This window comes from Micropterus dolomieu, unplaced genomic scaffold (assembly GCF_021292245.1).
Source record: "Micropterus dolomieu isolate WLL.071019.BEF.003 ecotype Adirondacks unplaced genomic scaffold, ASM2129224v1 contig_8739, whole genome shotgun sequence".
NCBI lineage: Eukaryota > Metazoa > Chordata > Actinopteri > Centrarchiformes > Centrarchidae > Micropterus > Micropterus dolomieu.
In genome coordinates this window covers 2,843-14,044 of record NW_025737725.1, presented here as the reverse complement: position 1 = coordinate 14,044, position 11,202 = coordinate 2,843, and the positions used below count along the sequence as shown (strand labels likewise).

General features: G+C 39.9%; 1 protein-coding gene across 1 annotated transcript; it reads right to left on the bottom strand.

Moving 5' to 3' along the window:
• Positions 1-5,123: 5,123 nt before the first annotated feature.
• On the bottom strand, positions 5,124-10,662 carry LOC123965136 (Fc receptor-like B). Its single transcript, XM_046041700.1, has 6 exons — positions 10,632-10,662; positions 10,455-10,496; positions 8,448-8,711; positions 7,750-7,992; positions 5,909-6,028; positions 5,124-5,825 (listed from the first exon to the last, which is right to left on the bottom strand). Exons 1-6 carry the CDS (start codon positions 10,660-10,662, stop codon positions 5,767-5,769), a joined length of 759 nt encoding a protein of 252 aa, XP_045897656.1. The 3' UTR covers positions 5,124-5,766.
• Positions 10,663-11,202: the final 540 nt, after the last annotated feature.

Here is an 11,202-nt window from a genome sequence, read left to right as displayed (position 1 = left end):
CCTCAGCCTGCAGCTACAACAGAGAGGGAATGGGAGATGACTGAGACTTTCCAATCAATTAAGGATCAGAGATAAAAAACTAAACATCCACTGACCAGGATTTTGACATTTTTAGGGAGAAAAGGCATGTGGCTACATTTTGGTGCCTTTTTTGTGCTTATAGAGATAAATAAAAAACTGGAAAAGTCTGCTAAAAGCTGTAAAACCCTTCAATTTGGAAGGGCATAGCTCCTAAACTAAAATTTTTTTTAGCAAACACCAATTATAGCTTTGAAAGATCAACATCTTTTCTGCAACTTACAAAGACAATATGATAACTAAAACTTGTAATGATAAAGCCGTGGAGACCACAGCTTCTTTCTTAATCTCTTGTTCTTTAACACCTCAATTGTCAGAGGTTTGTGACTTTGGCCTCCTCTACCCCACTGAAAACCTGAATTTAAAATAAAGTTTTTTTATTTTACTTGAGCCAAAACAGTTAAAGACAACCATGCATAAAGACCTGTTTACCTTTTCTGGTGTCAGATGAAAAACACACAGCAGAGAGAGAAGAGAAGATTCAGGACGTTATTTTAGACTTGCTGAGATTGAGCCAATAAAACTTCTTGTGAGATCTACTGTTAAGTCAAGGCACAGAGAGGAAAACATGCTTCTCACAAAGGCTGAGAAATAACACAGCGACCTTCATCCTTCCTCGCTGCTGACTGACACACGTCTGACTGATGCTGCCTTCAAATGGAACTTGTGAGTTTGTGGTTATGACATGTGTGGTCATGTTCACGGAACTTTTCAGGGGGCGTGTTGACGGTAAACATGACCCCATTTCAAGGCAGCATAATGGTCTGCTCACCACTTCCTCGGTGTAGATGTGTCATTGTTGAGGCATGGGTCAAAAAACCAACGCTAGGAGCTAAAAGAGGTTATAGGGACGGATGGGCAGTTCTGTCACTATTGGTGAAAGATGTTGAGCTTGATCGCGTGAAACTATGTTTGAGGAAATTATAAAAAATATTATTTAACAACATTATTATTTTATTAGTATAGGTTTATGTCTATCGTTGTCCTGGTATGTATAGAAAATATTTGGTAATAAAGGTGTTTCTGAGTCTGATTCCGAACCTTTACTCAAGCTTTCAGGCCTGACATACATTTTATACGTCTGCAGCACTGTGCAATTTTGAATAAGTCAAAACAGAAAATAGCTGTGTTTCTAACACAGAGTAAGAGTTCATCTTAAAAGATTGCCTACACAGTTTGGGAGGGTTTGTATCTGGGGATGCCAGGACTTCTGCTTCACATGCAGAATTTTGTATCTTTGGGAGCTATGTGACCCTAAAATGTGAATTTAACACATGGGAACACCATCTCACACACGGTAGGCCTAGTGAACATCACTTGAACATTTAGATTTATTTCATGGTTTTTCATGGTTGCTCTCACACTCCCTCATACTGGTCACTGGAAGTTTAATGTGGCACCTCATGGCAAAGAACTCTCTGAGGATCTGAAAAAAATAATTGTTGCTCTACATAAAGATGACCTAGAATATAAGAAGATTACCAAGACCCTGAAACTGAGCTGCAGCATGGAGGCCAAGACCAAACAGTGGTTCAACAGGACAGGATCCACTCAGAACAGGCCTCGCCATTGTTGACCAAAGAAGTTGAGTGCTTGTGCTCAGCCTCATATCCAGAGGTTGTCTTTGGGAAATAGACGTATGAGTCCTGCCAGCATTGCTGCAGAGGTTGAAGGGGTGGGAGGGCCAGCCTGTCAGTGCTCAGACCATACGCTGCACACTGCATCAAATTGGTCTGCATAGCTATCGTCCAGGAAGGAAGCCTCTTCTAAAGAGGATGCAAAAGAAAGCCTACAAACAGTTTAGGGACATGGATTACTGGAACAATGTCCTGTGGTCTGATGAGACCAAGCTAAACTTATTTGGTTTAGATGGTGTTAAAAAAAAGTGTCTTAAAGAAAGGGCAGGAAACCCTAAACTGCCCCCCCAAACATGTAACCGTGGCAACTGACCTTCCTCTGCGTTTGATTACCTCACATCAAAGGAGATACTCCCTTTCACAGCCAGATGCAAATTGGAGAAACTCCAGGACACCAGGGACAGCCCTGAACTTCTTTGTGTAAACAAAGACTTCAGTCTCCCAAGACTCAAAGCATTACCTTGTTTAATTAAATAATCTTTTAGTTACTTGATTACATTTGCCTCTATTTGAGTAGTTATGTTACCATGTTGTTGCTATCTGTTGTTGATATTATTGCTGAAAAGAATCTAAATAAGTTACTTTTGCAGTGTTTTAATTTTCAGCAAGGTTAATGACATTCCTTCATTTTATGTGTAACCAATGCTTGTTCACAATACTTTCTCACACAATTCCTTTAGAAAGGATATGATAAAGAAATGTCATCCTATACTCTATTATTTTCCAGCTCAAAATTAAGGTTAAAATAACTGAATTCCCCAGCTCCTGAGCAAAGATTGTTTTAGGATTAATCAGAGCTATCCTCATGTAACCCGAGCTCCTCCAAGTGGACAAAATAAAAATAAGTATTACAGGCCATCGTCTGAAATGCCATTATGTACAAATGTCACTCCGTATTTATCTTGTCAATAATCTAATGCCATTCGTGTAGCTTATATTCTCTAAGAACGTGTAAAAGCCAATAGCCTATATTTAGAAAGCAACTCAAGTTCCTCTCATCTGTGATTCCTATGAAGTGCTAAACTTGTCAGGTCTAACTACTGAAAATTGTTCTTCCTGTTATCAAATGCTTAAACGTAGAACGGTACAACCCTTTGACAACTAAGGTTTGTAGATGTGGGATAGGATTAATAAATTATGTCTTCTTCTTGTTGTTGAAATCTGAATTAAGTGATTATAATTATGATCTATGCATTTGAAAAACTACATTCAGTGTTGTCATTTGGAAGCTGTGAAGATTTTTCGTTGAGTTTAATTAACATTAATTTATGAGTGCTCGCCACCTGTCTACAATGCTGTGCTATAAAGTTGAAACCAAAGAAGTCGCAGGGGCTACAGTACATGTTGTACAGAACAAGCTTCAGATGTTGCCCACAGTCAAAGACCAAAGACAATATGATAAACTAAAAACTTGTAATGATAAAGCTGTAGAGGCCAAAGCTTCTTTCTTAATCTCTTATTCTTTAACACCTCAAATGTCAAAGGTTGTGACTTTGGCCTCCTCTACCCCACTGAAAACCTGAATTAAAAATAAAGTTTTTTTTATTTTACTTGAGCCTTTAAAAACTAGTTAAAGACAACCATGCATAAAGACCTGGTTACCTTTCCTGGTGTCAGATGAGGCACGAGTATGAAACACACCTGAAAAACACACCGCAGAGGGAGAGGAGAAGATTCAGGACGGTGCTTTATACTTGTTGAGTTTGAGCCAATAAAACTTCTTGTGAGATCTACTGTTAAGTCAAAGCACAGAGAGGAAAACATGCTACTCACAAAGGCTGAGAAATAACACAGCGACCTTCATCCTTCCTCACTGCTGACTGACACACGTCTGACTGATGCTGCTTTCAAATGGAACTTGTGAGTTTGTGGTTATGACATGTGTGATCGTGTTCACAGAACTTCAAGAAGATTTCCACTTACAAGAATGTGAGTACCACAAGAGGGGGGCGTTCATATTGACTCTTCTGCCCATTTGAAGGCAGCATAGTGGTCTGTTGTGCCACTTCCTCGGTGTAGGTGAGAATGTTGAGGCATTTGTTATACAAGCTATTATTATTTCTGGGTCACTGTATATCTTTACAGGCGATGTAGCACAGTCCATAAAGCTGCCTGCCATGACATTATTAAGCCATTAGTATGGATCAGTGTATCAGTGTACTGATGGTTTATCAGAGTTTAACTTTATTTATGAGAACAGCTGCCTGCTGCTGTGACTTTAGGAACTTTATGATCCTCAAATGTGAATTTAACACATGTGGAGCACCATCTCACATATGCTGCCGGACATCACCTGATCTAACACAAGATGTGATTTGTGATTTTAACTGCGTCTCCACCAGCCTGCTTGCGGTTACCACAGTGTTTTACAGTGAAAGTACTAGAGAAGTATCTTTCATAGACAGGACCGAACAGGTTCTGGCTTTTTTTCTCACTAAGAATTTACAGCCCAAAGGCTCCTGTGCAAAATCCCTACTTGGTTTATTTTCTAGCATTCATGTAAACTCTGGGCTGCAGGTTTAAAACATCATTCATCATTACAGCTACTGTAGTTTAGGTTGTTCAGCCAGTTTTCAACACTAGAGGGAGGCACACAACAGGACAAAGTTTCTTTTTTAAAAGATGTGACTTGAGGAAAATGAGTGGTGAAGAGAGGCAAACAAATAAATAAACTTTTCTGAGCAACATCTGAACATAGAATATATTCTAGATAAGCAAAACATTAGTGTGAACTGACAACTTTTCTGTTTTTTCAGGCTTATGGTTAGTAATTTTGTATGTGTGATCAGAGGGCTGTATATATTGCCAGACATCATAGACTAGTTGATTCATTCAACATTTCTGTGGGATGGCTGCGCAGTTTGTCTTTTGGATGGTGAGTGGTTGTTAATGTTAGTACTATGTTATTTATTATAATTTTATATCACTTGTTGCTGTGTGCACTTTACAGCAATACTGGGTCAACCTGTAATCAAATGTGCTATGTAAATACAGTTGTCAGGGTTCAGTCAGTGTGCCAGTTTCCTGTCTTAATTTTCCGTGTTGGGTATTCATGTCTTGCTCTGTTTCCTGTTGTATTCTTAATGGGTCTCACCTGCTGTCATTTACCTACCTGCTTGTGTGTGCGTTTGTCAGTATATATTGTCCGGTTGTTCACTGTAGTCTTTGTCAGTCCGTCGTGTGACGTCTGTGACCTGTATGTCTGCCTGAACCCCCGCCGTTTGTTTATGATCCATGAGTTTTTGGATATATGTTTTTCACGTGCCTGTCACTCTGGATATTTGCATTTTATTGCAACCTTCAGTTGTAAAGTTTGTAATTTTCACATAATAATGTAATAATATGTAATAATCTTTATTTATAGAATACTTTTCAAAACAATGTTACAAAGTGCTTTCACAAGAGCAAACTAAATAAAACATAGCAAACAAAATAACATACAAGGTAACAGCAGGAAGAAAGTTATGAAATTAAACTTACAGTTAAAAGAAAAAAGATAAATAAAATAAACTAAAATAACCAGAAAAGGACATTGACAGAGGAAGCTAAGAAGAGTTAAAGAGAGTGACCAAGGCAAGAAGCTCCCGGACGTTAGTGGGAGACAGAGACAGAGCTGGCCCTTTTTCTGTGTACACAGTTAGACTAGTAACTAATATTGCTGTCTTTTGTTGTTGCCATTGCTGATGTTTGACTGTGTTACCAAAGCTGGCAACTTGCTAGTTTTTTAATCATTACAAATGCACATGTGCAGCTGTCCTTATTTACGGTTTATTTATCAGCGATAAAGTATGAAAGGTCGGGGCGCCAAATCATATTAAAAAACCATCTCATATAATTTTGCTTTTAGTGTTCTGCAATTGGGTCCAAAACTTGTTTTCTGCCCCGGGCACTCAGCATCCCTCCTGCCTTGCCTGCCACTCATTTTGTCTCAGGGAACTAACTTCCATGAAAAAACCTTTGTTCTTTTATGAGCACCAAATGAAAAAGATGCATGTTAAAAAGTACAGACACATAACAACATTATAATATACAAAATCTGTGGTCTTGTAATCTATTCCACCTCCATGACGACATGATGGCCTCTGTCCTCTGCAATCACCTGAAGTGCTACTAGAAGAAGAAACACGGAGCAGAAGAAGAATGAACAAAACAGAAACAGCCACCCAAACAAAATCAGCAGAGTTCGTTCTCACCTCTTCTGTTGTCTCTGTATATGAGTCCCAGTACGATGGTGGACAGCAGGTAAGGAGTCCCTACAACTACATGATGAATCAGTCTGCAGACAGGCATTACAGGAGCTGCTGGCTCTGACACTGCAGGGACATTAAAAACTAATCAAATGTGTCCATGAAATTAAATGAAATCAATCCAAGAGGCTGCTGCCATTTTTAGCAATAGTATAAAAGTAAAGCTCATTATGCCAGCTGATTTTTACCAACACATTCTGACTCTCAACTTGTCACGTGTGGAAACTTGGTCAAGAAACCTTGGTGTCACGTTTTAATGCCCCGTGTACCCTTTTAGCATTATTTTTCGACATGTAGGGCTCCGTAGTCAAGTTAGAAATAATACGTATGCAAAGTTCAGTTGTTAATGTCATGTAACATCTTTGGTTAGGTTTAGGCACCCAAAGTACTTGGTTAGGTTTAGGAAAACATTGCAGTTTGGTTTAAAATACTGTTACTTTCTTCCCTTAGAGTTCTGTTAGTTGAGTATTGACTTTTTGTTTCACACAGGAAACAAACTTATGGGTAATAGTTCAGTTTCTGACCGATCCAACCACCTCCATACTCCATAAGTGCCCGGCTGAGCGCCGCTACGTTGGAGTTGGACGAGAGGTTTGCCTTCCTACACCTACTGATTGGGGGGGACTATTCAATATGCATATACACATGTGAACTGGACACTTTTGGTAGAGGCCCCTGTCTGGGAGATCTTCAACACACCTCCAGCTAAGCTTTTCTGGCATTTCTTTGGAGGTTGGGGGCATTGAACCTGAGTGGGCAATGTTCAAAGCTTCTATTGATGAAGCTGCAGCAAGCAGCTGTAGTCTCTAGGTAAGACCTTGAGCCCACAGCTTCCTCAAAGGGCATTAACCCTCAAACATCGTGGTTGACAACGATGGTCAGGGAAACTGTCCGAATGAAAGAGGAGTCCGGAGGTGGTTGCAAGGCACCAATGGACCCAAAGGGCTGCAGCCTCTGCCGTGAAAGAGGTAAAACAGCTCATGTGGGAGAGGTTCGGAGAAGCCGTGGAGAAGGACTTTCGGTTTGCACCAAGGGGCTACTGGAAAACTGTCTGCTACCTCAGGAGGGGGAAACGCGGAACTATCCAAGCTGTTTACAGTAAGGGTGGGACTTTTTTGAACTCTCCTGAGGGAGTAATTGGGCGATGGAAGGAACACTTGGAAGGAATCCCACTTACACACCCTCTCTGGTAGAGGCAGAGCTGGAGGCTGATAATTTCTCTGGTGGAAGTCACTGCGAAGTCGCTGCTCCTTTGTTTCAAAAGTATCTAGTGAAGTATTTTGGGTATCTGGTAAGGATGGACCCTGGGCTCCTCCCTTGGGAGGTGTTCCCTGGCATGTCGAGCTGGGGCGAGGCCATGGGGAAGACCCAAGACTAGGTTGAGAGATTAAATTTCCACAATAGGAATAGGTCTGGGAATTCCTCAGGATTCCCCCGTCAGAGCTGGTTAATGTGACTTGGGAAATGGAGGTTTGGGGTCTTCTGCTGATGCTGCTGCTCCTTCATCCTGACCCCAGATAATTGGTTGAAGATGGATGGATGGAAGGCAAGCCTATTTATCGGCTCTATACTATATACTAAATTAAGGTTAATTTAAATGTTCAGTTGTAGATGACTGTGCCCCCAAATCAGAAAATAGTCAGCAAGCTAAGCCGAGGTGATATAATTTGTTAAATATTTTGCATGTTTTGCTGCACATTACACCCCCTGAAATAACTTTTCAATTTATGGGCCTCAGTTGGAAAATAAAGCAGTTTGTTATTAGCAGATGAAACTTATTATCTCACCTCTGACAGTCAGCCAGCTGTCTGGTGATTCATCTCCAGAGACTTTGCACTTGTAGAATCCTTCATCAGATTCGGAGACACTGTGGATGGTCATGTTTCCTGTAGAGCTGCTCCTGATGAGAAGTCCATCTTTATAGAAATCAGCTGTGAGACTGGAGGGATGTATCTTGTTTCTGCAGCTCAGAGTCACATCGTCACCCTCCATCACAGGAAGGACAGGAATCTCCAGGATCACAAAGCCACCTCAGGGACAGACAGAAACAAGGAAGGACGTTTTAAGCTCACAAAGCTTTAAGGAGTCTACACATGATCATTTATAACATTGTTTTTTTGCCAGTACGAGGCATTGTTTGACTCCGATCATTTGATACAGCACACACTGTGGGACATACAAACAGAAGAAATAGTAAAGGTAGAGTGTGGTATCCATAAAATAATTTGACAACTCAAGTCAAAACATTATGTGGCCTCATAACAACATCATGCTCTGTCTACCTTTGCTACTGAGAGAGGACAGTCTGTTTCACCACAAGAAGTTTTTTGTCATCGAACATATGCTGCGGTTTTTTATTTCCTTCTTAAACTAGATGCCCCCTGCTTTTGAGAATTAGAAACAGTAAGCCTCCGTAGTTATGGAGGCCAGCAACCATTTTGTGTCGCTCACAAAAGGTCGTATGGAGGTAAATGTTTAAACCCACGAGTCACTGTGATGCTGACGGCTTCACTGCGCTCTCCTGCTGCAAACTCACACCAGTACACTCCAGTGTCTGATGGGTAAAGGTCAGCGATGAAGCAGTGGGATTCATATTTTCTTCCCCAGAATTTGAAACACTCTTCATTTATATCTTTCGATGTGTTCCTCTTAACGCTCCACTCAGAAGAGATTCCTTGCTGACCACAGCTCAGAGAGACAGACTCGTACTGAAAGAACTGGGATCTGTTGGGAAGGACGCTCAGAGCGGCTGCAAGAAACAGACACATGATGCCAAAGTGAGACTTTTATATGCTACTTAAGCAAACAGAAGACTTTGTAGACGTGAACAAACAGGAGCACTTGCCTGATGTGTGGATGCTCAGCAAGCTCGTCACCTTCTTTACAATTTATTAAATAATGTTATTATAAACAGGTTGCCCTTTCAATAATAATTCAAGTGGGTTTCGGTCATGGACAAAGTATTCAGATCCTTTACTTAAGCAAAAGTACTAATACCACACTGTAAAAATACTCTGTTACAAGTAAAAGTCCTGTAAAAGTAAAAGTATGTAAGTATATCAGGAAAATGTACTGAAAGTATTAAACGTAAAAGTATTGCAGAAACAGAAAGCAGGATTTTACTGCTGTAATTGTTGAGGTGGAGCTCATTTTTAGCTAACTTATTATATTATATTATTTTCATTATGGATTAATTGTCAGGGTTTTACGCCAAGTGCAGACAGGAACATGGCCCAAATGCAAGACACAGAGCCGGCAGAATGAGTACTGAAACAAAAACGTAACAAGTGTGGCAGAGTCAAGGTAACCAAAAAGTAATATCCAGAAACAGAAAATCCAAACGCTGAGACGAAAAATAAATCCCAGGGTTCAGAACGGAAACAATAATCAAAACTTCAGCGGGCTGAAGTGAGGCACAGATACAGCCAACAAAAGATCCGACAGAGTTACAGACAACATAACGCATGACAATACAACAGCAAACGAGCGGGGCAGGAAAGCAGAACAGGTGTAAGACATCAAGGTAATGAAACAGAACGGGAATCAAAACTAGTCACAGACAACTACAAAACAAAACAGGAAACAAAGCACGACACTGAAACACAGTGAGTAAATCGACATAGCATTCAGACAAAAATTTTACTTGATACAGACAGGCAGTGAACGTAGGGGGCTACTACTATTAAAATACCGAAACAGATGAAGACATGGACAAGACATACCGACAAGAAGACAAACGACAACTGACCAGGATGAAGGAAACAGAAAACAGAATAGATGTAAAATCTAAACAGGAAACAACAAAGTATTAAACAGATCTAAGAACTAAGACACAGAACGAAAACAGAGAAGCTGTTTGAATGAACTAAGACACAGGACGAAGAACTGAGGGAAAGAAACAGAAATGGTGATAATGGAAATAAGCTGAACATGAAAATAGACATAAGAATAAACAAAACTAAACAGGGGAAAAGGCATTGAAAAAGAAAATAAGACAAGAAAACCCAAAACCATGACATTAATCTGCTGATTATTTTCTACATTAATCGATTTTCGTAATTCTGAAAATAGTGAGAAATGCCGTCACAGTTACCCAGAGCCTGAAATGACACCTTCACAATGCTTCTTTTGTCTAACCAACAGTACAAAGCTCAACAATATTAGAAATAAAAATAAATATAATTAACAGGAAAAGAAGCACATTTGTGAAAGTGGAACCACGAAGACCAGACATATAAGAAGCTGCCGTGAGAGCTAAACCATAATAATAGAAACTAAAACAAGATAAAGCTGCATCTCACAGAGTCACTCATGTCACTCTCTACTTTGAAGGATATAGAAGCCACAGTTTCCTGCTGTGGCCTCTTCTTAAACAACTCAATGTCAAAGGTTTGTGACTCTGGCTTCCTTTTACTGTCCTTTATTATAGTTCTTTATTTTAGTAGAACATACAAAATCACACAAAAACGACCGTATGTAACGAGCTGGTTACCTTCTTCTCTGGTATCAGATGAGGTACGTGAATGAAACACACCTGAAAAAAAACACACAGCAGAGAGAGAAGAGAAGATTCAGGACATTTCTTTTTATCTGATGAGTTTTAACCAATAAAACTTCTTGTGAGATCTACTGTTAAGTCAAAGCACAGAGAGGAAAACATGCTACTTACAAAGGCTGAGACAGAACACAGCGACCTTCATCCTTTCCTGCTGCTGACTGACACACGCCTCACTTGTACATGGTCTGCTCGCCACTTCCTCTGTGTAGATGTGAAACGTTCAGGCATGCGTTCCACAAGCTATTGTTATTTCTGGGTCATCGTAAATCACTTTACAACAAACAGGGTGGTCTAGGCAGCTTCCTGGCATGACGTTGTTGAGCCATCAGTATCAATCGCATATTTCGCATATTTAACATTGTATATTTTATTCTGAACTACAATTTAGTGCAAAATAGCAAATGTTAGCATTCTACATTTGCTAACTGCTTTCAAAATATAGTAAATATATTGCATTTCAGTTTGTTAAAATAATGTTTAAGTCCATTTATACAGTCTATGGTCTGTTATTGAAATGTTTTTCCTGCCACATGTTAAGTTTTCTCTGTAAAAGATTGTTAAGCAAGTGAATGATAACCTGGAATCCACCTTTTACTCATCCTGCTGACTGGCTTTTTTTCAGTTATAAGTGTACAGAAACAAACAAGTCAGCCGTGCATGTCATCGGATGCCATCTTCTCTC

What these genes read in the sequence shown, in the direction of transcription:
- LOC123965136 (XM_046041700.1), bottom strand. Translation starts at nt 10,662, where the DNA reads ATGAAGGTCGCTGTGTTCTGTCTCAGCCTTT. An exon ending in TGTGTTCTGTCTCAGCCTTT is followed by an intron (nt 10,497 to 10,631) that starts GTAAGTAGCATG and finishes GTTTTTTTTCAG; the next exon opens with GTGTGTTTCATTCACGTACC. An exon ending in CAGCTGGCTGACTGTCAGAG is followed by an intron (nt 6,029 to 7,749) that starts GTGAGATAATAA and finishes ATGTCCCTGCAG; the next exon opens with TGTCAGAGCCAGCAGCTCCT.